Source organism: Papaver somniferum, chromosome 10 (genome assembly GCF_003573695.1).
Source record: "Papaver somniferum cultivar HN1 chromosome 10, ASM357369v1, whole genome shotgun sequence".
Taxonomy (NCBI): domain Eukaryota; kingdom Viridiplantae; phylum Streptophyta; class Magnoliopsida; order Ranunculales; family Papaveraceae; genus Papaver; species Papaver somniferum.
The window spans coordinates 57978851-58005627 of NC_039367.1; the positions used below are offsets into that span (position 1 = coordinate 57978851).

The following is a 26777-nucleotide window of genomic DNA, read 5'->3' on the forward strand; positions in this document are numbered from 1 at the left end:
GGGAAAGCTTAACCCCATTATAGAACCAACCTCCATGAGCTTGCCCGCTACGTACTAGGATTAGTAAGAGATTTAGCTTACTAAAATTAGTAAGAGGTTTAGAAGAGCATTTCTTTTTTGTGCTTAATGACCCATTTCGAAAGAAACCCGTCATTTTAGATTTTATGCTCACATTGGTGTTGACTCCTTGAACCGGCTCAGATACAGCTGGTTTGTTGATGTTAATATCTGTGATTTCAACAACTGACAAAGTTTAAGCAACATCATGTTATTCTTCAATCCCTTGCAACCGGTTATATGTTTCAAATCCAGGGGGAATTGACGGGTCAGAAGAAAAGGAATTTTCCACTTGCAATATCGGGGTGACACTTATATCAGCATTCCTTTTATTACCTTCTTCAATCTCTTCAGCGGATAAAGTGTCTTTGTTTCTCCTTGACTTCTTTTTCTTCTTCTTAACGATCTAATGAGAAACAATAATCTTCAGTTTGGCAAGTAACATCGTTGTTAATTGATCTGCATTCAGAAACCAAGTGTCCCACAATTTGCAATGGAAACAAAACTTCAGGACCTTAGGGATCTCGACACACTGACAAAATCCTTCTTCGTTGTCATCATCACCATTTTCAACTCAAACATATTCTGTAATCTTATTTGCAAAATCTACTTTAACCAAAACACTAGCAAAGAAACCAAAATCCGTAGCTAAAATATTTTTATATGTTGGATATTTTCAACAAACCCTTGAATTGTAGGCATTTAGGCTGTTCACGGGGTTCGACCTGGGGGTCTAGGGGGCAAGGGTCCCCCTGCAGAGTGCGAGACAGCGTCTCGTTGGAAAATTTCCGTTCTAGGGTTTCTTATTGTCAGTTGGAAAAACTGAACAAAAATCTCGTTTCACCAATGGATGCATTGAAGGAAGAGACGCGCATGTTCACTCTGAAAAGATGCCTGTAGAGATGAAGAGCCATCTCCAAAGGGTGTGATTTCCTCTTTAAATAGGAGACTTGTTTTTCATTCAAAAACATCTCAACTCTCTCTGTTTTCTTTCTTACAAGCATCATCAGAAACAAAACCAGTGTGTTCTTGGTTGGATCAAGGTCGTACAAGCTTTGAATCCAACACTGTTGTGGGGCTTCAAGTATCCTGACAACGATATTCATTGACCTGTTTGTACTCGCCAATTCAATTGGAAAAGGGTCGAATAATTGTCGAAAAGAATCTTTCATTAGAGCCTTGAACCCTAATACAACATTCTTTTCTTCACCCTGTTTTAGTGTCAATTTTCTAACATTATCTACCTGTATAGGCTTGCCAAAAGTTTTGGGCATTGCCAACAAATTTAAAAATTATTGGGCGTTTCTTATTTTCCAAAAGGTCCAACGGATTACAGCCGGCAGTACAACCTAAAGTTTTTCCCAACTGGATGAATTAGATCACATCTCCGGCTCTTTATAATTGCATTGATGCAGTTTGGCATTTTCCCATGAGTACTTACATCCCAGAAAGACTTCCACGGAAAAAGTGCAATGAAAGTGGAAACACTTTCACTGGATTTGCAACACAGAAGACAACTATTAATGATTAGCTTCCCTTTCTTATACAACGAATCCATAGCGTTGAGTCTTTTATGGTACACAAGCCAGAGAAAAAACCCACTTTGTGAGGCGCACCATACTTGATTCAAGTTTACGTTTAAACATTTGCTTGATCCACATCTTGAATCACCATTTTCGGCCACAGTATTCATCTTGAATCTTAAAAGTTGATTACTATAGCACTTAGCCTAATGGATTTTGAAGTTTAAATTCACGCCTTATGCCTCTAGGAAAACGGGTTTCGAACCTAGCGAATGTGCCACGTTCCACCTGAATTAGATAATAAAAAGGTAACACAAATCAGGTTCGGCCCTGAATTAGATAATAAACTTAGCTAAAAAAAACTGAATTGGATAAATTTGCTAGAACAGTCAGGGCATGTGGAAGAAAATCTAACCGGCCATTATCTACTGGGTCGTTTTCACGGGACAGAAATGCATTGCCGGAAACATCTACACCTCTATCGCAGTCGTATTGGAAGACCCATAGTTCAGTTGTTTTTTTTTGATTGGAAGAGAAATTTTATTAAGATTGAAGAATATACACACGAAAATATAAAATGAAAATCCAGAACATAAATGCTTATTACAAAACAAGTTGTAAATAAGCTCCCCAAATGCTAATCACACTTGTTGTAAAAAGCTTCCCCAAGCAACCCATATCAAGAATTGATAGCTCCCAAATATGGTAAAAAGCCAATTAAAAAAGCCTAACCCATGAAAATTAAGTACAATAAACGAAAAAAACAACCAAAACCCTAGCCCAAAAGAGCACAATTGGTGACACTGGCTGTCACATTCCGCCACCGTGGACACCCTATGGAACCACCACTTGATTCCATCACCATTTGTAAACCCCAACCCAAAAAGACCACAATCTGTTAGTGACACTACCATGTCACAGTCCTTGATTATGTCACAGAGAAACATATTTGATTCCGGCATCACTCAACCACAGTGTAAATCTATGGTAGTTGATAAAACCTCGAGTCCATGATGATGTCGAGGATTTGGAGAGTGGTGGTGGATAAGTTCAGGAAATATTTTATGGATATCCTAATGGTGAGTATCCTGAAACAAGATCGAAAGTGAATCTTCCAAACCTCGATAGATTCTTCCCAAACACCTGAAACAAGATCGACCACCACCAATACAGGATCGACTTTAAACAAACAACCTCACTGGTCTCCTCCATAATCCATAGATCGAAAACACCTACACCATCTATAAACTTCTAAAATCAAAAAAGAGATAAAACCTTGAACACCATATTGTGATGGATTCCAACATCATTAAAACATGGTTCCCCAACCTGGTTATCTCTTCCCATCGCGTGATAAATGGTAGAACGTCGCGCCAACACAAAACGTTCTAGTGCAACAGCTCCAACCTCGCCTCTATCATCCACCAAATGGAGGAGAAAAGCCCCAAATCTAAGCTAAAACCCTAGGGAAAAAAGGAAATAAAAAGCATTAGGGATACCCAAATATAAATCTAAATCTAAAACACCTCTCCTCTGGATCTTGTCAGAGACAAAATCAGAGGAGAGAAGGGGAAGCGGCGCTAGGGTTTGGAGGAGGAGGCGCTAGGTTTGAAGGAGGAAAGGAAAGAGAATGACCAAAACAAAACCTCGACCCATAGTTCAGTTACTCCTCGAATCCGTGGACTTTTAATTATGAGAGTCCCACATAGAGGAAAAAAACAGAACATCTGTCTGGTTGCCGATCAAAATAAAAACTTAAGCAATCCCTGGTCGAATAATTCAAATTCAAGAATTATGTTGTGATTGGAATGGGATGGTCATCAAACTAAAAAAATCCAAGGGTATGCAAGCCAAGCATGAAGGCAGTAAATGCAGTTTTCCATGCACTGTTTTTGCTCAGACCTCATTTAATTGGTAGATATCAGAGATAGATAAGTAAACACACAGTCACAGAGAGGGAGAGGGGGAGAGAGAGAGAGAGAGCGGGAGGAGGAGAGATATTGGATGTGTATGTGCGAACTGTGAATCATCATACTAGGGTTTGTTTGTTTGTAGCGTAGTCATTGCGAATTGGTACTACAGTTCAAAGATTTTTGCTTATACAAGTATTAATTAGGGTTCTGGACGTTTGAGTTCAAGGACAGAATCAAGCTACACAACTACGAACATTTTCAGAGTAATTGAGCAACTATATTAATATTTATGGGTAACGTACGTACATTTTTGGTGAGGGTATGGACTTAACTGTGAAAGGAAATTGGTCAATTTCTTAATTGGAATCATTATGATTTATGGATGTCATAGATTGTGTGTCATCGTCATCAAGTTTTTTACTTGGCTTCTTAATTAGTTCATCCACGGAGGAGTTCTTTTTGTGGCTGCATGGTTCTTTTTGTTGCCTTATTTTACAACTGTGTAATAGGAACTGCTATACAAGAGCACCATCGGTTAGCAGTCCATAGAAGGCTCCATGAACAATGTTCCAAAAGCAACGCACAATGTTTCCAGATTAAAACATCTAATATAATAAGATGTTGTATATCAGATAGTGTTCCAACGCATTTGTTAATTATATTTTCAGTTCAGCACCTAATTAAAATTTGGTGCTTATTTGATCGATATCTTATTCTCTGTATATTGCACACGAACGCAAAGTTAGGTAATGTTTTAAATATATATACAAAAAAATTCTTAAGAGAAAACAAGTAGAGTTTGTTGTTTAAAAAAATACTGCTGAATCAGTTTGATTATATTTTGGGTCCTGATCATGAAAATGAAATTGGAATATGTATGCTTGTTTTGGAACAACTATGTCAAAAGTGTTTCTTTTTGGGACGTAATTAATATTTACTACTATCATATCCATATAGATTTAGGAGTAGTTTTTACTTTATTTGGAACAATAATTTTAGATTGACCGCGTGAAATCTCGTGTTTAGATCCAAATGTCAAATGTTAACAATCAAAAAACTCAATTTACTTTCGTGTTAGATTAATACATGGCCAATTAGATGTCTCGAGTACTTTTACTTGCACATATATAACTATAAGTAACAATACATCATGAATTTCTTAATCAATCAAAAAAAAAAAAAGAAGAGAGAAGTAACAACCTATGGAACATGACATCCATGAAAACTACCCTCTAAGAATATATAGTCTTTAATGAACCCGTTAAGTAGGAAACGTTGTCACGCTAATCATCACATCGATCAATCCTCAAAGCTACCTTATCTTGCGTAAATCATCATACTACAGAGGTCCTTATACATCGAGACAATGCATATATACTATAGACAAAGCAATACGACTGGTCATCGAAGAAATTAATTATTTCTCCTCATAGTAAATAGATGCATACAATCGCATGAAAGAATAAAAACTATTTACTGCATGCTTACTTGTCAACGTTTGAAAGAAATCAATGCATGCATTTGTAATATTCGGATGATTATAGAAATCTACTAAGTGTATATAATAAGAAGAACAAAAGTGAAGAAAATTATACTTATATACAGTGGTAAGAATTTAAGAAACAATGGAGTTTGTTGTTAGAATCATAGGATTTCACCAAAGAAATTAATCTAAACAGATTCTGATTTTATCTCTTCCTCTCTCATTCTTTAATATCTTTCATTTTCTCTCTCTATCATTCTTAGCAATTACACCTCACACCATTAAATGCTATTGAACCTTCTCCATACGCACTGCAATTACTCCTCTCTCGCTGCTGCTACGTCTTCTCTCCACCTGTTCCCTTTCCTCCTCTTCTTCTTCTTTCCTCGTTTCCCCAAAACATCTCTCTCTCAAAACTCTCTTCCACGGCTTGTTTTGTCTCTTCTTCTATCTTTGACAAACCCTAGCAAATTCAGTCAAAATCATACAGATCATCACGTAAAAGAAAACAGTGAGTTTTCAGAAGACTTGAAAATACAGATCTAACTCTTCTCATGCAACAATATCATTACTAGGTTTTCTCGACTTAAGTCTCTGCAGCTGCATACTAGAATGATGATGAGATTTCAAATTTTAAATATAAAGGTTTAGCTCTTTCCCATTCTCTCCAGCAGATCAACAGCTTAAACGTAAGAAGTGAGAGAAAGGAAAAGAAGTGGGATTCTCCGAGATCTTTGTTGGCGTTACTTTTTTTGGAGTTTCCTTTTATTTCCACTGACAATCATCGTCATCAACTTTTTAGTTTACTCCGAAGTTATTTTCATCTCAAAAAGAAAAATCATCTAGAGTATTAGGATCTTACTGCTGAAACCTATCTGGAAAAATCGAAGAAGCCCCTGAGAATCCAATGATAATACTCTTGCCACTACCACTAATACTAAAGCCACGAAACATTTAACGTAGATTAGTGAGGGTTTTAGTTTTAGTTTGAAGCGGTTTGATACACACATGGTGTTGTTGTTGTAAATATGCCAGCCGGGATAATGCTTCCGGCAAGACACGTGCCTCCGATGATGGGTAATGGTAATAGAAATGGAAACGTACCAGAATTTGGGTCCTCTTCTTCGGGCCTTACGCTTGGACAGGTCAACGCTCACATAACTTTCTCTCACTAAAATTTTCTACTTCTATATTTTAAAACTTCCTAAATGTAAGGGTTTTCTTCTGGCATGTTTGTTTTCTCTCTCGATTCTCTCTTTTTAAACCATTTCTCAAGGATTTTTCTGATACAAGTTCGAAAAGTTGAACAACTTTAGGAAGTTCACGGTTTTCTGATTTTAGGGTTTCTTCTCACTAAAATTAGGTTTTTGGCACCTCTCACTTTCAGTCTTTCTCTATTCCTAATTCTTTTAGAAAGAAAATCGCACTGGATTTTGAATGTTTTTTTTTTCTGTTACTTGAGAAGTAGCTCAGGGCACTGAATCAAACTAGCTTTGGGATTTCTATTTTTCTTTTTTTCAAATGAAAAAAAAAATTGTTTACAAGTGGGATTTGAATTTTGTATACAACAACAACAAAAAAAGTTTATTGTGACAAAAAACTGCTAAATACAATATTTAGTCTAAGCACTTTTAAAATCCTAACCAAGGTTTATCCTGCCATTACAATTACATTTCACGACTTTGAGAAATTAACGCTTATTACAGAGTTGACAGTAGTAGAGAGAGACTAAGGTTATATAAAGCTTTCATGGATATCTCTCTCTACCTGACCCTTGTTTAAGAGAGAGAGAGAGAGAGAGAGAGAGAGAGTGCTATTTTGATCATCTTCTTCCCTAAATAATGTTCCATGTATAAATCTTTTCTGAGGCTCTTTTTTTATTCTGATCTTCTTCTAAACTGAGTATCTGCGTTTCTCATCTTTGATGTCTCTAAAAGCTTATTTATGTGATTGTTTTTCAGCAGACAAACATGATGGATGGTCATCATCTTCTTCTTCATCATCAACACAGTCTTCTTAATAATCCTCTGGATATGATGAATCAAACTACACCAGAAAGTAGTGATTTGCAGGCTGCTAGGATCAGAGCTGGAGATGAAGAGTTCGATAGCAAATCTGGAGGTAGTGATAATCTTGAGGGTACTGGTGGTGGTTCTGGAGATGAACAACTTGATCAAAACCAACGAAAGCGAAAGAAACGTTACCATCGGCATACTCAACATCAAATCCAAGAGATGGAGTCGTAAGTTTCCTGATACAGACATCTTAACGACCAGTTTCTTTATCCTTTTGTCCATTTTTTACATAGATCCTCCCTCATGACGATGAACAGATTCTTCAAAGAGTGTCCTCATCCAGATGATAAGCAAAGGAAGGAGTTAGGTCGTGAATTAGGGTTAGAGCCTCTTCAAGTCAAGTTTTGGTTTCAAAACAAGCGCACTCAAATGAAGGTATATAAAATAATCTCTAACCATAAGTCATCTATTTTATTGTAGTTAAATATTATTTATGCGTTGATCTCATTCTAAACTAATAATAGTAAGTGATGGTTGGTCTTCTATCTGTTTGATGTTTCTAATGTTTATTTTAAGTAATGAAATCTATTGTTGTATGTTTACAGAATCAGCATGAGCGCCATGAGAATAATCAACTGAGAGCCGAAAATGATAAGCTTCGAGCAGAGAACATTAGATATAAAGAGGCTCTAAGTACTGCATCATGTCCTAACTGTGGAGGCCCTACTGCTCTAGGAGAGATGTCATTCGACGAGCATCACCTGAGGATGGAGAACGTTCGACTCAGAGAAGAGGTAGATCTCCAGAAGGATATGCAGGATAACTTCAACTTTTATTGTAATGACTTATTGGTCCTTATAATCCATCTAATGAAAAAGATCATTTGCAGATTGATAAGATATCCGGAATAGCTGCAAAATATGTTGGAAAACCTATGATGCCATATCCTATCAGTTCTCCACTGCTTCCACCTCGTATGCTTGACCTTGGAGTTGGACATTTGGGCATTCACTCACAGTCCGGAAGTGCAGGAGGGGAGATTTTTGGTTCATCTGATGATCTCATCAGGTCTCTAGCATCGGGACATAATGATTTGGATAAGTCGGTCGTCGTAGAGCTAGCAGTTGCAGCTATGGAGGAACTGGTTCAACTTTCTCAGCTTGGTGAACCTATTTGGGTTCAACGCGTCAATGGTGAATTTACTGAGACTTTAAACGAAGAGGAATATGTCAGGACATTTCCTAGGGGTATTGGCAGTAAACCCTTTGGATTCAAAACCGAAGCTTCTCGAGATAGTGCTCTTGTGATTATGAACTGCATGAGCCTTGTTGAGTCACTAATGGATGCGGTAGGAAGCTGATCCTCAATCATTTTATTTGATATAATATATAGTCATATATTGTTGATTGATAACAAAATTTTGGTTTTGCAATTATGATCAGAATCAATGGATGAATTTGTTTTCGGGCATCGTCTCAAGAGCTGTGATCATTGAAATCCTGTCAACTGGAGTTGCTGGGAATTCCAACGGAGCCCTTCAACTGGTAATGTTCTATCTTTATGATCATTTTCTTTTTTGAAAGTTATCTCAATAGAACTTCATGTTTTGATGAATAATGCAAATAAAGGCAAATGTAAAAGTAAACGGATAGTTTTTATCTAACTACTAAGGTTCAAAATTATTCTCTTTTAATCAAAATAACTTCCTACTTTTTTCAGATGACTGGTGAATTTCAAGTTGCATCACCTCTAGTCCCAACACGGGAAAGTTTGTTTGTAAGATACTGTAAGCAGCAAGGTGAATCAACCTGGGCTGTAGTTGATGTTTCATTGGATCATTTGCGGTCTAATAACCCAATTAGATTCCGAAGGAGGCCCTCAGGATGTATAATCCAAGATATGCCAAATGGTTACTCCAAGGTGATCTATTTTTACAAATGTGTACTCCAATGGCTAGATAAGAAATGCGGTTTTGGTAGCTTGTTCTCTAATGCTGGTTTCATATTTCTCAGGTTACATGGGTGGAACATGTAGAAGTTGACGATAGAGCTGTGCATGAGTTGTACAAACCACTTGTCAATTCCACAATTGCATTTGGTGCCAAACGCTGGCTGGCAGTTCTGGATCGGCAATGTGAACGACTTGCCAGCGCAATGGCAAGTAACATTCCTGCTGGTGAAATTGGGGGTAATAAATTATATTCCTTTTCATACGACATATTATTAGAAACGAAGTATACTAAACCTTAATGATATATCAGATTGTGTAGTGAATAAATATTGAGATCTTCATGATATTTACTTGTGTTATTTCAAATTTGTGATTGCGCACAGTTATAACAACCCCAGATGGAAGAAAAATGATGCTTAAACTGGCTGAGCGAATGGCTACGAGTTTCTGTGCTGGTGTTGGTGCATCTAGTTCTCACACATGGACTATCATATCAGGAAATGGCGCAGATGATGTAAGAGTCATGACGCGAAAGAGTGTTGATGATCCAGGCAGGCCTCCTGGCATTGTTTTGAATGCTGCAACTTCATTCTGGATTCCAGTTCCACCAAAAAGAATTTTTGACTTCCTTAGGCATGAAAATTCTCGAAGTGAGGTATATATTTACAAGTTCTATTATTTTAACGTTGCATTTGCTGATCTTTGTTCCGATCTCCAAGTTCAATCCTTATTAGGGATAGGCTATAGCTAATTAAAGTAACAATTGCTTTAGTGACCAGGATTCATGAGCAGTTCATAGGCAGTGCATAAATAAATGGTTAAACTCGATCTATATTGGATGCAGATATAACTAGAGCAATTAGAACTCTGCGTTTATTCTTATTTGCTACTTTGTCTTCTTCAATGCATTTACAAAACAGAAATTCACAAGGCTAATCCTGTATTATACTGTTCCAATAATACGTTAATTTTAAGAAGTGGTTTAATGAAATTGCAAAAAATGAAGCATGTAACATATTCGTTCATTTAAAAGCAATGTCCAGTTCAGGAGGTATATATGACCTTTATAACTACTAAACTGCTATGTAGATAGAATTAAGTGGCTTAAATTTCAAAACTCAAAGATATGCTTATAAGCTTATTGGTAATTTTACAGTGGGATATCCTTTCTAATGGTGGAATCGTTGAAGAAATTGCTCACATTGCAAATGGCCGTGATCCTGGCAACTGTGTCTCTCTTCTGCGTGTAAATGTAAGTATATATAATTGCATTTCTAATGTGTGCATGAGTTTATATACACTCAATTGCTAATTAACAAATCAATATTTTTCATTTATTCTAGCAGAGCACAAACTCAAGCCAGAGCAACATGCTAATATTACAAGAAAGTTGCACAGAAGCAACTGGATCTTTCGTAATATATGCACCAGTGGATATTCAGTCCATGAATGATGTTATCAATGGTGGAAACCCAGACAATGTAGCTCTTCTCCCTTCAGGATTCGCCATACTTCCTGATGGCCCCATAACCCATCATGGAGATGGGCAAGTGGAGCATGGACAGGGTGGATCTCTTTTGACTGTTGCATTCCAAATCTTGGTTGATTCCGTACCAACTGCAAAACTCGCTCTCGGTTCTGTTGCAACTGTTAACAGCCTCATAACTTGTACCGTTGATCGTATCAAGGCCGCAGTTACAGATGAAAATGCTTGAAATGCAAGTTCAATAGGTAAGTCAAAGAAAATCTCTTCTTTAGCATACGTAGGTATCTACTTTTCTGCATGTTCTAAAGTAATAATAATATTCTCTCAACTCCTGTTTCTTGTTGTTGCAGTGAAGGCACAAAAACCAGAAGTAAAAAAGAGGAACAACAGAGAGAAGCAAGCTCACATAGATAGAGAGTTTTTTTTGGGTTTTAAGAACAGATTAATGTTTTGTTTTGGAGGAAGTCAAGAGCGAACCTTGTACAAATGAAGGTTCGGGTTTTGACTTTCTATATGAGAGTTCTAAAATGTCTCCCCTAAAATCTGGTTATCACTTTGGTTTACTTTTCATTCTGAGTAAATTTGCCCGGATGTTGCTTTTTGTGATTTTTGTTGCACTAAATTCTATTTCTAACATCATGTAGTTCAAATCTTAATTGTTCTTGTAATGGTGTTATTTATTTTCCTATGGTCAACAATTACTAAGAACCCAGTTTAATTAAGATCTTTGCTCATCCAAAATCCTGATATAATCTTTCACATCTCGGAGACAAAATGTTGCATCTGGGAATCATAGTGATCTCCTGGCCTAGCTGATTTTGTAGAAAGATTGCTTTGGCCAGGAAATTGCCTACACCTGGGAATATGATTCACTCCTAAAAACCTGAATGGCTCCTCTCATGTTTATATGGATCCACATTTCACCAAGCTAAGAAAGAATATCCTAAATGTGCCTCTTCATAAGAAGCTCCTAGAATAAATTTGGACTAATATTTAGTCCAGGCTTTGATTGACCCTAAAGGTTAATGATAAGATTATTTTTATTTCACACCTTCTCTTAAGTAAGATCCTAGGGAAGCTGAAACTGAAGAAGCATGGAGAAATGGCGCAGTTGGACCTGTAACCTACAATCTTATTCACAAATTTGTCAAACAACAAGAGAAAGCTTTGTCCAGATGGAACAATGTCACATTTGGGGATATCCTATCAAGGATAGAAGTTCTCTGTCGCATTTCAGAAAATATAAAGGGATTAATTCATTACTCAAAACAATTTATTGATCAAAATATTTAGGGCATACAACTTACAAGCACAACTAAGGACTATTGGTGAAACAATAAAAGAGTTGAGTTACATGAGAGCTGGTTCCCTTTGAAATAGACTCACGGCGTATTTACACACTTCTTCAAGAAATAGGTTCACTTTCTTTGCTTGGTAAGATGTCTGAAAATGAGAAATCATGAAACGGGGGACCTGCAGATTGAGGAAACCACAATCAGTAGGCAACTAAGCATGATAAGTACAATGCTAAAACATCAAAAAAAGAGGGAGTGAACGTTAAGCTTCTTCATTTAAGCTAGCAGTCCATAATAAATAATTATCCTACAGCTAGTCTCTGTTGCACATTCTATCAGAGAGCTTTTGAGTTTTGTGTAAATTGAAGCAAACAAAATGGAACTGAGCATTTCACAGAAGAATGACATTCAGTTACCTTCTTGTTCACTTAGAATGTAAAATGGAATGTGAGCAATCATCTTTGAGCCACCTTCACTCCAGTTAACTGTGCCTGGGCTCCGCTCTTGCCCACTAGGAGGTCCCAAAATAGACTTACAAATTGCTGGCTCTTTCATTAATCCTAAATAATCATTTGCCCTCCTCCAAACCCTCATGTCTGCATTACGAGATCGAGCTACCTATAAAAAATGGAATCTAGTGTAAATGAGATATTATTATATTAATCAATATTTTAACTTTCAGAAACTTGTAAAATTTGTTGCGTTTAATATGACAAACGGACCTTGCCCAAAGATACGTGTGCCCTTGGCAGTAACTCACGATGATTTGTGGCAAGCTTTGCAATAGCTGTCACCACGAAACAAAGAAGTCTGGCCTGTGATGATTTTCTAAATGTGGAATTGGTGGAACCAAGAGTGGAGTCCTGATTTAGACCCAATCGACTTCCAAGGAACAAATAGAAAAACGAAAGAACCATATTAAAGCAGGTATTAACATAAAACCTTAACAGAAAACCCCAGGAGAGGCGCATGCATATAGTACAGTCATTACAAGCACCAAGACCAACCTAGATGAAAGGTTCTCGTACAACAGCAATTCCAAGCTTTCAAAAAGCTCACGAGCTGCATCTTTGTGAGACCTACCTCCGCCTCCGTGCTCTCCAATTGCCCAACATAATTGCAAAGCCAATTCCATCTGTGGGAAGCAAAACAGTATACAAGTCATTTCAGTTTTGCATAGCCTCATGATACATGAGATAAGATGAGATCTCTAAACAAACAGAATAGAACTACATATTATCTGACATTAGTTCAAAAGAGATAAAGAGGTGCCTTACCTTCGCAGGGTTTTCATAAGCTTCCCCAAGTCTGTCAATGATAGGCTTCTGCAGAGGAAGATGGATTATCACAGCAGGTTTACTAAAACTTAGTAGAACTGAATACGAGAGTAATGTAGATGCTACATATGCGTTTGACAATAACATTGAGATTTTGTAATTTTATCAAGTATAAGTGTAAAATCAGTGACCTGTTCATTTACTTAAATAATCTGGTAGCAGATATTTGAAATAGGCATCAGCACCACAAATTTAGTTGAAATACTATAAGTATTAAGCCCGTGGATAGACAAAATGGTGCTAGATGCCAGAACCTTCAGATAGAAAGAATTACCTTCAACAATGCAATAAATTCCGGAGATCGTTGAAACGCTGCTAGCATGAATTTTAGAAGCCTCCTTCGAACCTACAAATATGCACCAAGTCTTAGAACTACTGGCTTGTCTTCACTGACATTAAGCTTTAGCGACAATAAGAACTCTAATTTCTAAATCTCCACATGCTTCCATGGAATACTAATCAAGAAATAATATTTGAAAAAAAAAAACTTGGTTTAGCTGTATATATTTAAGTAAGTTCTGATAATTATCAATATTGCAATACTTGAATAACAAGTATAGTGCAGCCTCTGTTTTAAGAAAATTATTTAAATGTCACTGCGGATAATAACCAACTTCACCTTCTCCACCAAGTAGTATAACGTCATAATTTCCCTATCTAGAAATGAAACCTCCACAAAAAAGATCTTATGTCAAACCAAACAGTCTGCTACTAATAGTGGTTATTCTTACTAAATTGTTCTTAGTTTTATCTAGTTTACATGGGGATTAGACAAGTTGGTTTTTCCTCTGGTTGAACATCAACAAAAAGAAGTTGTTTTATGCCAGTGCAAAATGCCTTAACTTCTGTTGAACTCAGAACTTCTCAAGAAGATTTTTTCTATTTTGTTTTCACTGACCTCATAAGCGAAGACCTTGTCTGGAAATATTGTGGAATTTCTCGTCATAAGCAGAGGAACTAATGCACAAGTTAAAGCTGCAGCAACCATGTATTTTATCAAAATTGTCAGCAAGTTAGATGGAAACTGAAAAATATATAAAAAATAAATAAATCTGAAACCGACGACCCTGTTACCTAATAAAACAGATGGCAAAGAAATTTGACTTCATGAAACTAATAAATAAGACAAACCTTACATTTATTGACATCACGCAATGCTATGCGAAAATATATATCAAGTATTCGTGGTGTCAGCTGGAGTGCTTGCCTTAATCTGTCAGACTGAGGGGTATTGGTGGCAACTTGTAAAGCAGCAGCTGTGCCAGGAGAAGTCCATTGTCGTTCCTGTGATGCACTAAAGCTTTGTCAAGAATCTATAGCAGTCAGCTTCTCCACTAAAATATTGATTTAAAATTAAATATATACAGCATTTAAGCAGAGGTTGCAAATGAGGGATCCGTTACTTCATTAGCCTGGCCAAATCAGCAAAGTTTTTTAATTACCCAGTCCAACATTTTTTGGAGATTGTAAGGCAAACCAAAAAATTAAAATCAAGTAGTTGACACTACACTTCTGAGGAACTCATCTATATAGTACGTGTCATAAGCTGTAAAATTCTAATTTAACAGTACAGGTGCATGTTAAGAAGCATACCACGAGTCCATCATTCTCATCCTTGAGAAGGTCCAGAAATATGGAATCAGCAACATCAATATTATTTCCATCCTCGGTTCCCGAATCACCTCCTCTATCATTTATAGTGGAACCAGTATAGGCCTCATCCATAAGTGCCAGTAGCATCTGCAGCCAAGAAAGTTGCAAGATCTTAGAATGAAATTCTAGTCCCAAATCTTTCATCACACCTGTTTCAAGTTCCGAAAGTTCTAAGAATTAACCTCAGGGGCTGTACTCTTCTGGATAGAAGCTATGCTACTCCCAATCAGTGAACCAGAGCTTCGTTCCACCTTCTCCAATGCCACAACTAGAACTAGTTATAGAGAAACAGAAAAATATTTCAAATAAGGGTAAAATAATTCTGCATTAAATAAAAGTCAAACAGTAATCAGGCAAGTTCACTATACAATTGAACATGCAATTGAGAGACTCAAGCTAATCTCAAAGAACTAATCTTGATGGGATTTAGATAGGCGTAGTAGAACTCAATATACTCTTATAGTACCCTTATAAACAGCATCAACAAAAAACATTGTACAGGTTTGAAGGACATAGCAAACTAGCAAAACAGGATTCAAATATCAAAGGTTTGGCTACCATGGGCAAGCACTCAAAAATGACCAAAATTAGCAGATTCTCGTTTCCCTGACCGTAAAAAATAACTCCATGTGTTTTTTCCTTGCATATAAAACACTACAATGCAAAAAGGTCACTCAGAGACTATCTATATCACCATCGATCAGCATGCATAAGAAAATTGTTCTTACACATTCCGTGCTGTGTACATGAGATACTACATGCTCATTAGCTAATGTAACTACTAGAATGCACATCAAGCACATATTGGAAATTGAACCAACATAATTTTAGAATATTCACGTGAGACAGGAACTCACTTGGCAAGTCCACAAGTGATGGAAACAGTGGTAGAAATGAACCAGGAGAAATAACCCCAGGAAATATCTTCAAAAATGATTTCTCAAGCCTGTAATGATGAACCCATCAAAATCAACTTATGCCCCACAACCACATTTTCTAATGCTTATTGTATCCGAAACCTATTCGTCAGAAATAGATAGTTTTGATTTAAAATTTAGAGAGTGAGCGCCTAAAGTAATGAAATTCTGAGGAATATGATCACGAATCAGTTGCACAATACAGGGAGGTTTACAGAAATGAAGTTCAACTCACTTTAGTCCATTCCAGGCAATCAGCTTTAACAGTAAAGGGAAGAACTGTACATTCGAAAAAGAAAACAGCAACACTTAAATCAATTTAGATAACCAAAATGGCACACACAAGTGCAACATGCAAGGAATATTGAGAAATAAATATTTCTAGTTGTTGAACACGAGATCAATTTTAGAAAGTAATTGCCGCTCATATCTTGCACATATATATTCTTTTGACACAATAGTTTGCTGGCTTTATTAGTTAAACAAGGAGTTCGTAAAATCACGCGTACAAGTAACCACATTTGTACAGCACTTTGGAGTCCGGAAGAGTTTTACATAGATTGGTCTTAATGTTATGCAGATTGTGTAACGAATCGACGCTCTTATGTTTATGCTTCGATACAATACCTGTGGAAGCAACGACTGAAAAGTACTTAGAAGCTTTGTTCGGTTTTGATTCAGAAAATCGATGGTTGCTTCAGCAACAACTGGATCTGCGAACTCACTGAAATCAACGTGCAACACAAACTCACTAACACATTATATTTTTATTGAAATTTCATAAGAAGCAATACTACTATGAAAAACTAAGCCAGGGGTAAAGTATTTATGGCAAATAATAATGACATACGACTTACGAGAAATTAATTTTTGTATTTCACCTTATGTTTGTGCTTTTAAATTTTCAATATAAAATGTATTTTTTTTTTCCAATCTGTGTATGAGCCGTCCAATGGAGAACTACACTAGAATCTTTATCTCACCAATACTATACCATCTATGCATAACCACCAATCCACCACTGTCCGCCAGCACAACCACTGCCAATTTCGGCAGCCCTGCCACAAACGAAAGAATGGTCTTTGAAAGGAAGACTATGTCAATCAGGGACCAAATGTTACTTGTTTATCGAAAGATTATCCGAACATAATACCCCATGATGTAATAAAGACCCTTCCTTCTTCTGCAAATGCCAACTTATTCTCTTCTACGTTTATGCTGATTCACGTCCTTTTGGGATATGCCGCAAGTTTCTAATTGGGGCCACTTGTTTTCAGGAGAGCTATTTGGTAGTTTTATTGTTTCTGTAACTCCTAAACCACTACCCGAGAGATCTACTGATCATATTATCTTTTTAGGATGTCAATACGACTAAATTTACCACTAGAAAACCTCCATAACTATAGATACAGGGAAACACTTACGCCAAACCCTTTCCAAAAGCATATATTAAAACCGGATACATAAATCTTTATATAGTTTCATTTCTAATACACAAATCAACCTATACCACACGCTCCAGCGATGTTGCATCTTCAACTGCGATTACCCTTCATGTTTCAACATTCTAATCACAAATAATTTCCTGTCTACCATACAAATTACAGGAGGAGAGACTGATAACAACAGAAATACATCTATAATGGTCTATCTTCATGCACATTATAAAAATTAAACGGCTGAAAGCCCAAGAAATCTAACACAATAATGTAATAAAACATTTACCGGCTTAAGCATGAACGAAAAAATGTCCTTAGACTGGCATCAGCATCATGTAGAACAGACTCTCGAAAATCAAGAAAAAACTGAAGAATTGCCTGATAAAACCAATGGGCAAAAAATGCTTAGGCTTAATTCATATTAATTCCCATAATTTCAAATACCACAATAAGTAAACAAAGTATAAAACATCAGCATCTTTACTTGATAAGTTTCAAATAACAATATCATTCTCTAGTTAAAGCATACTGAAATCTTCTAACGAATGTCAATTGCAATGAGAGAAAAGTGCAACAGAAAGAAAAGTATACCAGTAAGAGAAGACCATTAGATGTACGAGTTTGAGAGAGAGAAGCAGCTACTGCACGTTGAAAGAGTTTATTCATTTGGGGATAAACCCTTGCAATCAAATCCTCTGATACCTCAGATTTACATATCTCATGAAGCTTCTTAACCTAAAAACCAATACAAACAAATCAGTAAATTCCAACATTTATACAATCAAAATTGTAATCTAGAAAATAAGAGAGAAAGAGATAGCGATGAAAATTACGGTGTGAAGGACAGATGGATCGGAAGCAGGATCATTAGCCAAAGTAGAATCTCTGGCATTTTGAGATAAAGATCTTAGATGATAGTCCCAATCTTTGTCTCGATTTTCTGACTCTTTTTCCATTTTTGGACTAATTCGAAGCTTTTTGAATCTTTTTTCCTCTTCTGTTTCTCCGCTTTGTGTTGATTAAAAACCCGAAACGGGAAAGTTCGTTTGACGGTTTTTTGCTTTTTCCTTTCGAGGAGATAAAAGAAAAACATCTCCGATCACAAATTGTGTTTCTTTAGTTTTGGACTTTTTAAACCATTGATCCAAATTATATATTTAATCTTGACCACTGATAATGATGAGTTGGATGTTCACATTCTTTAAGAGAACCTCTAAAATTAGAGGATAGCTTTGAGAATGTCTACATGACTATCATACACATCATCTTTACATTCTCTATTCACATTTCCATTGGGGATGGTTTTTTGATTAAATCCTTGAAAATTCTATGTGGCCTTATATTTAGGATGTTTTCAATGTCTGGTTGGAGATGCTCTTAGCAAGCGGTACAACTGTAGCTGGCATTTTACTGAGTCGAACTTTACTTGACTCGCTAGGAAGCACTACTCGACCATTTTGGCAAATGCCCATGCGTGTTTTCCTTTTGCTGTTCTGGTGTGATATTGCCGAGCGGCTATGATATGGTCGAGAAGCAATAAGGTAACGAGACGCACTAATTATGCAAATGCATAATTGGCAGCATGTGAATATTTCCTACATGATCTTAGTTTTGGGCAATTGATTGACAATCCAAATTAGTTTGTGTTGCTATCGGACGAAAACTTTTTTCCGAATGTAGGTTTGTCGGCAGAATTCATAATTCCGATGTGTTCGGAGGACTAATAACAACATTGTTAATAGGGTACCAGTTTACTAAAAGGGTACCAAATCCAATATAAAACACTATAACAGAGGATGGCTATATGCAATTTGGTACTCTCCTGGTACCCCCAATTATCAGCCTTGGACTAATAAGATACTAGAAGTCTCGTCGAGCTTTTTTAATCTGATATGGATGGCTATGGAAAGGTTTGAATTTTAAATTTTAATCATCTTTTAACAAGGTTATAATTTTGGACCGGGAAAGCTCCGAGAGCCCCAGTAGAAGTGTAAAAATACGGGAACTTGAGAATGTATATAGAACATAAATTAACACAGAAAAGAGAAAAAACATAGATATAAAAAAAGTATGCAACAGAAAGAGATTGGAGGAAAGATAAGAAATGGGCAACAGAAAGAGATTGGGCGGCACCCGAGCAACAGGGTGCTCAGTGCTCTAATATAAGCTTTGGTAGCCACACGAAACAGGGCGGTCTAAAAAGAGATTAAGAAAAACACAAGTAAGGACTGCTATTGGGAAAATTAGTGGAGCTTATCATTGAAATACGATTTAACTCTTTTTTCAATATAATATACAGGTCAGGTTGTTGAACAACTTTTAACTAACTCGCATCCTTTTTCTTTCACTATCATCCAGCATTTCCTGCATTTTTAAGAGAACAAACAATCAATTCCGAGGATGCTATATGAGCTTTAGATTGCATGTCTCTGAATAATGGAAAGTGTAAATTCATCACATACCCTTCTGTCTTGTCCTAAAGCTTCATTCGAAACTGCAGAAGATCCAGACCTGCACTTGGCATGAACTATAGGACCTAAAAGAGACCTATCCATACCCGATGTTGATCCGTCAAGGGCATTTAAATAGACTGCACCTTTATACATCCACTCCTCAGTTTCATCGCTATAAAAATCATCAAAAGGCTCTCCACATAGTGCACACGTATTCTGATCCTCATCAGCAGGGACAGCCATTTCTTCTTCACTCTTTCTCTCTATAACAGTTTCAGCGGGCTGGAACCCTGGGGCAGCATCGGTTCCTAATGTCTCTGCACCACTGAGCCATAAACTAGTACTCACAAACCACTTGCGTGAAGGTTGTTGCTTACGGTTCCTGGACATTCGATTTCTTGTCACATGCCAATCCATATGACTACTGTGCTCCTCTTGACATTTAAAGCGTAATCCACATGTTGTACATTGTCTTGGAAGATCATTATAAAGTGCTTTTATTGCAGATTCATGTCTAACCTTCAGAACGTCCAGATCAAACTCAACTCCAACAGAACCCTAGAAAGAGACAAAAGAAAGATCATTTGCTTGAAATATCGCAGGTTCAATGCATATAAGCAGCAATCATCACTTGAAAAATGAAAGATTACACCAACAACCAAGATGGATACCTGATCTGGAGCTGGTGTAGTCAGTGAAATCAACCCCTGTGCCATAAGAGAGCTTATCAGACCCGTATAACCCGAATTCCCCGGCGGGTAGGATGCTCCAGGACCTATATTTTGAGAAGGCGGGCGGAGATGTGATGGAGGAGGAGGACCCGGAGGTAACGGAGGCACCGTTCCCCCACCATGTAACTGGAAGGAGTTATTATTTTGCATGTTACGAATTGGTGGAGATGAAAATGGATTGTGATTAAGAAAAGGTAAACTCAAAAGAGGGTTGTGGCCTTGTGGAGCATGTCCATGATTCAGTGGCTGTGCCCCAACATGAGATGACATCTGGGCTGGGACCAAGGAGTTAAAACCTTCTCGAGCTGCAAGAGGTTTGAACATGTGTGGCTGTAAATGACCGGGTTCTTTTGGGAAAATGTTGTTAGCATCATGAAAAGGTAATCTCTGACTAGCTGGTGGAGCTGTTGGTGGAAAAGACATCTGACCAGCTCTACCACTTGCTTCCCGATTAATATGTGGAAAAGATTGTGGAAACTGGCCATGTAAATTCGAAGAATAAGGACCCGGAGTTTGAGAAGCGGCATTCTGAGCTTGAGGACCGCCAACACCTTGGTTACTTGATGATCCACGACCAGGCTGTAATAAGAATATTTATTTAGTCGTCAACATTCTGAGCATTATCGATGTTCTTGCCTTAATGAAATACATATATTTTCCTAACCCAGGCCACCAAATAGCCCTCCCAACAGAGACAAACTCTTTAGAACGACAAGTAAGAATTAAAGTAATGCACATAAATTATTTTAAACACCCAAATTTAGAGACTATTAGCTTGACTAGCCTAAGATAACTGTTTATATGAACATGTTTAGAAACAGATAACATGCAGAACTAAGACAGAAATAAATGGAAAGCAGTAAGGTAGAGAGTAATACCCCCAGGATTGAGATGCCATCCTCAGCGGTAATAGCAGAATCATCCACCACAGACCGCAGAGGCTGGTTGGGCCAGTTGCTTCTTCTAAGATCAGGCTCCAGCGGTCCAACAGTGGATCTTCCTAAAGGAAGTCTTGTCTGCAAACTCCCATAAATGGGATTAAATGGCATGGACTCACCACTCCTACTATGATCTGCTAAAGTTGGGCTCATATCCTCCCAAACATACTCTTCTTCTTCAGTGTTTTGCCACTTTCGCGTACCTGCCTCACTGCTAAAGCTGTTTACCTCGAGCCGTTCAACATTTAAAGTGTTTTTACCTCTATAATTCCCATAAGCATCAATTAAAGCTCTTGGTCTTTGCTGATCATCTACGTCCGACCCATGTTTACTCCACCAATCATTTCTCTCCCCATCCCTTCCACTCACTCTGCTAGGTGCATATTCAAATCGAAGATGAGATGGAGCTGCTCTTTCTGGAGAATTGTCTGTTCCAAATCCATTATTTGACGGCGATAAGGACTGAACTTGAAATTTAGAAGACTTTATTCCAGGTGGACCAACTTTTCCAACTCTGACATGTGGGTTGACAATTTCGGTGTCATCAACGTCATACTTGTTGTCACCATAACTGAAGTCGGGTTTCTTTCCAAACATCTGTAGGCTTGAAGAAATTCCTCTTCCACGTTGAACATCCTGCAACATTACCAAGTTCATCGGAAATTCAGAATTTGCAATAGGACTCAGTTTAAAAGTTAGCCACTCATCCAGATTTAAGTAGCAATGACTATGAGGACTGTAACTGAACACCAGTAATTAGGAAAGCTCTGGAGCTTTTATGCATGATTTGTTCAAATATGATACAAATACGATCAGCAACAATAAGGGAAAGAATAACAGACTAGATGAACACTTTAAAGGTATTTTTTTTTCCTATTAAGCTTTATAGAATTCTGTAATACAATAGCTTAAGCTTTCTTCTACTAGTCTCCCTGTTGTAGCACCCTTTATACAGAGCTACTACCTTCCTAAACTAGGAATTCTAAGATTTGGAAACTCATCTAAACTAGGAAAACCATCTAAACTAGGAAACCCTTCTACACTAGGAAACTCTCTCAAACTAGCTCTTGAAAACACAGTTGCAAGCAAAGCTAACCATTGATACCCCTGTACCAAAATAGGTAAGTTACTTCCGAAGAACTGGTTTAAAAAAATATACTGGTTATCCAGACAAGCAAAGAAAAAAATAATCATATATGCGTGGACAAATTGGCTTGCATAAGCTACTAAATCAATATGCTGAGATTGATACGTTCATACAATCAGACCAACAATTTGAACGACTTCTACTTTCTACCTTGTTTAGAAACAAAAGCAATGAGTTCAGGCGAATATGTAATGCCTTGTACAACCTGACACTAGAAGACTGCTAATATTCAAGCACTCAATTGGCACATCAATGACATCATATATATCTTCCTAGTGCATAATGATATAGTAGATAAGAGCACAACCAACATTATCTACCAGGATAGACTCTAAGTTCATCATTAATTCAGATGAAGGGAGTGAAAGTGACCTCTACACCCACTAGAAAAACGTACAAACTATAGCAAGTTAGAGTGGAGTCTGCTTTAAGTATTCCGCTGGTAAATAGTAAGTAAAATCAAATGTATATATCTATAAGAGTGGTCTCTAATATAATGCACATTAGTGTTATAGTGTATGCACGTGGAGATATTTTATGTAGATTTTACCGCAGTGGCATGTTCAAATTGACGCCTTGCCTCCAAATATTTGGGGTTCACATGTATACCATGTGCTGGACGAGGAGACATAGATCCTGAAGAAGTCAGTGCAAGCGAGCCAGATGGTTGATGGTTTGTAGGGGTTGACAGTTGTAATTCTGCCCCAATTTGCCGAAGTACTGGAGGAGGGAATACTGTAGACCAAGTGCCGAAGAGGTGGCGCATGGCAGGATGCTGATTAGGGTGGACTTGGTTGTATGCCGCGAAAAACACCTAGAACAATCATAACCGTGATCATCGATTAGATCTTAGATTCTTAATGAAAAAGGTTGATGAGGAAGAATAGGGCTTTAAAAATCGGACAAGACCGAGAAGCCCCACCTTGTCATAGCCATTTTATGCCTCTATGAGGCGTTCGCCTTTTACCTTAAAACGTCATCTAAAAGTGCGCCTCACGAGGCATTTTTGGGGAGAAGTCCAAAAAACTCACTAAAAGGTATCTTTTTGTGTGTTTTTTTGAGATTTAACACTTGGACTGACAAAACTCCAAGTCGTTCTTCCCTTACAGCCAAAATAAAAAGCAGTGAAGAAGAAAGACGAAAAACTAGACAAAGTTTAAGCTTTACAATTCGAGGCGGAAAAGGCATACGCCTCGAGGCACCGCCTTGCCTCTTCAAAAGAACCACCTCGCACCGCATAAATGCATTTTAAAACCTTGGGTACGTCTAATTAGAACCTAATGTAAAAAAAACTGGACATTCATATATCTTAGCACACTAACCTCATGTAGGCGGGAAGCGAAGTGCCTCACGTATGCACTGCCAATGTTCTTAACAATACTGTCTAAAAGATACAGGGAAGGTAGTTTCTGATCAACTGGGGCCTGCAAAAAAACAAGTTTTGAATGTTCAAAAGCAGGCAAGATAAGAAACAATATATATATTAGTTGCCCACATTAAAAAACAGGAATACCCTAATGAAGGCAAATGCAGCAAATCACCTAACAGGAAGAAATCTAGTAAGGTATTTTGAGAACACGTTTTATTTTATTTTCCTGACTCTTTCAGATATCTGATCATATATTCTACTGAGAATCCTACAAACTCATTTAAAATTCAGTGTAAGTGATGTATTGGCAAATAAAGCATTAGGTGATGAAGATAATGAAGACAAGGGTGTTTAGACGAAAAAATTGTTGCTTAAAATTTTGTAGATTTAGTTTGGCTTCATGACAACATTATCAACTCAAATAAAATTTGCAGACACCTCATATTATAATTTAAGTTCCATCCTGAAACTCTTATAAAAAAAAACCTAATGTTTAATTCCATGTACAATTCACAGTTGCTACAGAGTTATACTACGAAGCTACAAGACAATGGTAAGAAAAAGCTAGCATAAAGATCCAATTGGTTTTACAAAGCTAGGATTGATTATTAAAGCTACCTTTTTACATAAAGAGGTAGATAGTAAATTCCCCTAGACACTTGGAATCACAAATCCTAATTTACAAACAAAGTCTGCACATCACAAAATGGTGGAGGTAAGGAACGAATCAAAGTGCACATACTTCAGAAAATGAGGTAAAAACCTATCTAATGGAGAACTGAGATCCAGGATGACACACTATATTACGTTAATGCACCATCCAATGATATCTTTTGTCGGAAATTGAAACGAAAGTACCAATAAAAGAAAAGTTATTTATTTTGGCAAGAGTAAAGACCTGCAAAACCTATCAAATTTGTTTTCCAATTCTTAGCATATACTCATCATCAGTTCTCCAGTCGATAAAACCCTAACTTTGATATATTCCAGACGCCCAAAAACAGTGAAGACTAAGAACATAAACCCTAATTACAACTAGTGATTAAAAAACCAAAATTTCTAGTAGATACCCCACTCAATATACTTCCAGATACATAAAACTGTGAACTTTATCAATTTCATACGCAATTTAAGTGAAACACTGTTCAATGATTTTGTGTGTGAGCAACTTACTTGGAAAGCTTTTAAAGACATTTCAAGCATGTACTGAACGAAATAATGAAATTACTCACCTCAGCAATTCGATTGCAGATCACCTCAGCAATTCCTTCAGCACAATCCCTCTGTTCCCCAGCAATAATGGTCAAGTCTGTAATAATAGGCTTAGAATTGAATGTGAGATCAGATAATACAATATCATAAACTCGAACGATATCATCAACTGAAAGTGATGAATAATCATCTTCATCATCAGAAACCCTTAACTCATCTTCCCTTTCTTTCAATAGAAGCCTAAACCGATCCACAACCGGAGAAGGAAGCTTTTGAATCAGCTCCGCTGGCATGGCCTTACTGTTGATACTGTTATTATTGCTATTATTGGTGTTATTATTGGAACCACCATGCTCTGATAAAAACCCTAGAAAATTCTAGGGTTTGATCTCTGAAGATAAGAACCAATTTTGTTCCATGGCAGTTTTGAATGATGTTTTAAAAAAGGCCGTGTTTTTAAGAAAAATCGGTCTTCAAAACGGTCATGGTTAATGGCATTTCTATTGTGTTTCCGCTTTCCGGCTTTCCGCAAAAAAAAGTGTAGATATCCTCTTGCCATACATGCTTTCTTGATTTTTTTTCATGAAACTTGTTTGGGGGAATTTTATGAAGTACCCATTCAATATGTGTTGTCCACCTCCACACGATATATCTTTTTTTTTTGTTTTGATCAGAAATATATATATTTTATCTGAGGCCTAGGACTAGAAAATAAAAATGGATATTTTGAAGTAAAATCAGAAACTCCTTATTTGCAGTAAAATTTCGATAAATTAATTACTTCGTTAAAATAATAAAATTCTCTGGTCCCAACTAGGTTTGGATAAGCTAAAATTTAACCCGAGAAATTAATAATTTCGTTAAAATAATAATTTTCTTTGGTCCCAACATTATTAATTTATCGAAATTCTACTGTAGCTATTTTAGTTAATGGCTAATTTGTCTCTGATTAGTTAGCGTTAATTTAGTTAATTAGCAGCAAAATGTCATGTTACGTGTGAAATTAACATGTGCTAATGAATCACCAAAACATGGAAAAATTAAAAATGTTTAAATTTTTTAAGAACACCAACCTAGAATCGGTTTATGTTGACATTGGTATCAACCGATTGTAACTTCACGAACATACAAAAACTTTTTGCAATTTGCTTTTACCCGGAATCAGTTTATATGGACATGAAAATCAACTGATTATCCAAAATCGATTTATTTGGACATGAACATGAACAAATTATGTGTTGTTAATCATCAAATAAAACTAAAATTCATTCTACTCCATATATACTGGAGTTCATACTGAGAAGTCATACTTATTTTCGGTTCGAGTATAAAACCATACTCGCTTTCAAATTGGGTGTAAAATCATACCCATTTTCATTTCTGGTATACAACTATTTTCATTCCAGAGTATAAAATTTGTACTTTCATACTCATTTTGTGATCGAGCATTAACTGGAAAACAAAAATGGGTTAACCAAAATCGGTGAAATATACAATAGGTTTATATGGACTTTCACATATGATTCTAGCAACAACAAAAAAAAAAACGTATAGAAAACTTGGTATTTCTTTTATACCAAAATCGGGGGATATGGGGATGAACATCAACTGATTCTGGTTAAATGTTCTTCAACCGGGAAACACATACAGAACAATCGGTTGACGTGGTCATGAACATAGACCGATTATCATAGGAATTGGCTCATATAGACATGGACGTTGACCGATTATGGTCAAACACATAAACCTAAGATTGTTTGTAATTTTCAATTTTGAATGGATAAATCAATCACAAGTATAATTAAGAGCAATGGTTGCAATCGACGATGTTTAGTTTGATTATTTATTTTTTTTAATTA

General features: G+C 36.8%; 3 protein-coding genes across 9 annotated transcripts; 1 reads left to right on the forward strand and 2 right to left on the reverse strand.

Annotated features, from left to right (window-relative positions):
• Positions 1-5307: 5307 nt before the first annotated feature.
• On the forward strand, positions 5308-11033 carry LOC113318171 (homeobox-leucine zipper protein HDG2-like). Of its 6 annotated transcripts, none has more exons than XM_026566297.1 (12): positions 5308-6121; positions 6938-7218; positions 7309-7426; positions 7597-7785; positions 7881-8339; positions 8434-8535; positions 8711-8911; positions 9004-9178; positions 9325-9596; positions 10098-10193; positions 10285-10672; positions 10778-11033. In XM_026566297.1, the coding sequence occupies exons 1-11, from the start codon at positions 6005-6007 to the stop codon at positions 10654-10656; spliced, it is 2382 nt and encodes a 793-aa protein (XP_026422082.1). In that variant the 5' UTR covers positions 5308-6004; the 3' UTR covers positions 10657-10672; positions 10778-11033. The 6 variants fall into 6 exon arrangements, with proteins under 6 accessions (XP_026422082.1, XP_026422083.1, XP_026422084.1 ...); XM_026566298.1 differs by having other exon boundaries at positions 6941-7218; XM_026566299.1 differs by having other exon boundaries at positions 6005-6121; positions 10288-10672.
• Positions 11034-11658: 625 nt separating this feature from the next.
• Positions 11659-18157, reverse strand: LOC113319195 (AP-5 complex subunit zeta-1-like). Its single transcript, XM_026567468.1, has 16 exons — positions 17902-18157; positions 17660-17803; positions 17355-17446; positions 16257-16353; positions 15865-15908; positions 15570-15658; positions 14895-14986; positions 14653-14799; positions 14196-14343; positions 13958-14034; positions 13334-13405; positions 13000-13047; positions 12730-12857; positions 12445-12604; positions 12139-12340; positions 11659-11900 (listed from the first exon to the last, which is right to left on the reverse strand). The coding sequence occupies exons 1-16, from the start codon at positions 18022-18024 to the stop codon at positions 11833-11835; spliced, it is 1731 nt and encodes a 576-aa protein (XP_026423253.1). The 5' UTR covers positions 18025-18157; the 3' UTR covers positions 11659-11832.
• A 1117-nt stretch (positions 18158-19274) lies between these two features.
• Positions 19275-25449, reverse strand: LOC113318026 (polyadenylation and cleavage factor homolog 4-like). Of its 2 annotated transcripts, XM_026566148.1 has the most exons (7): positions 24939-25449; positions 23660-23761; positions 22888-23151; positions 21131-21826; positions 20193-20831; positions 19531-20079; positions 19275-19432 (listed from the first exon to the last, which is right to left on the reverse strand). In XM_026566148.1, the coding sequence occupies exons 1-7, from the start codon at positions 25209-25211 to the stop codon at positions 19388-19390; spliced, it is 2568 nt and encodes an 855-aa protein (XP_026421933.1). In that variant the 5' UTR covers positions 25212-25449; the 3' UTR covers positions 19275-19387. The 2 variants fall into 2 exon arrangements, with proteins under 2 accessions (XP_026421933.1, XP_026421934.1); XM_026566149.1 differs by lacking the exons at positions 23660-23761; positions 24939-25449 and adding an exon at positions 23260-23389.
• Between the last annotated feature and the right edge of the window lie 1328 nt (positions 25450-26777).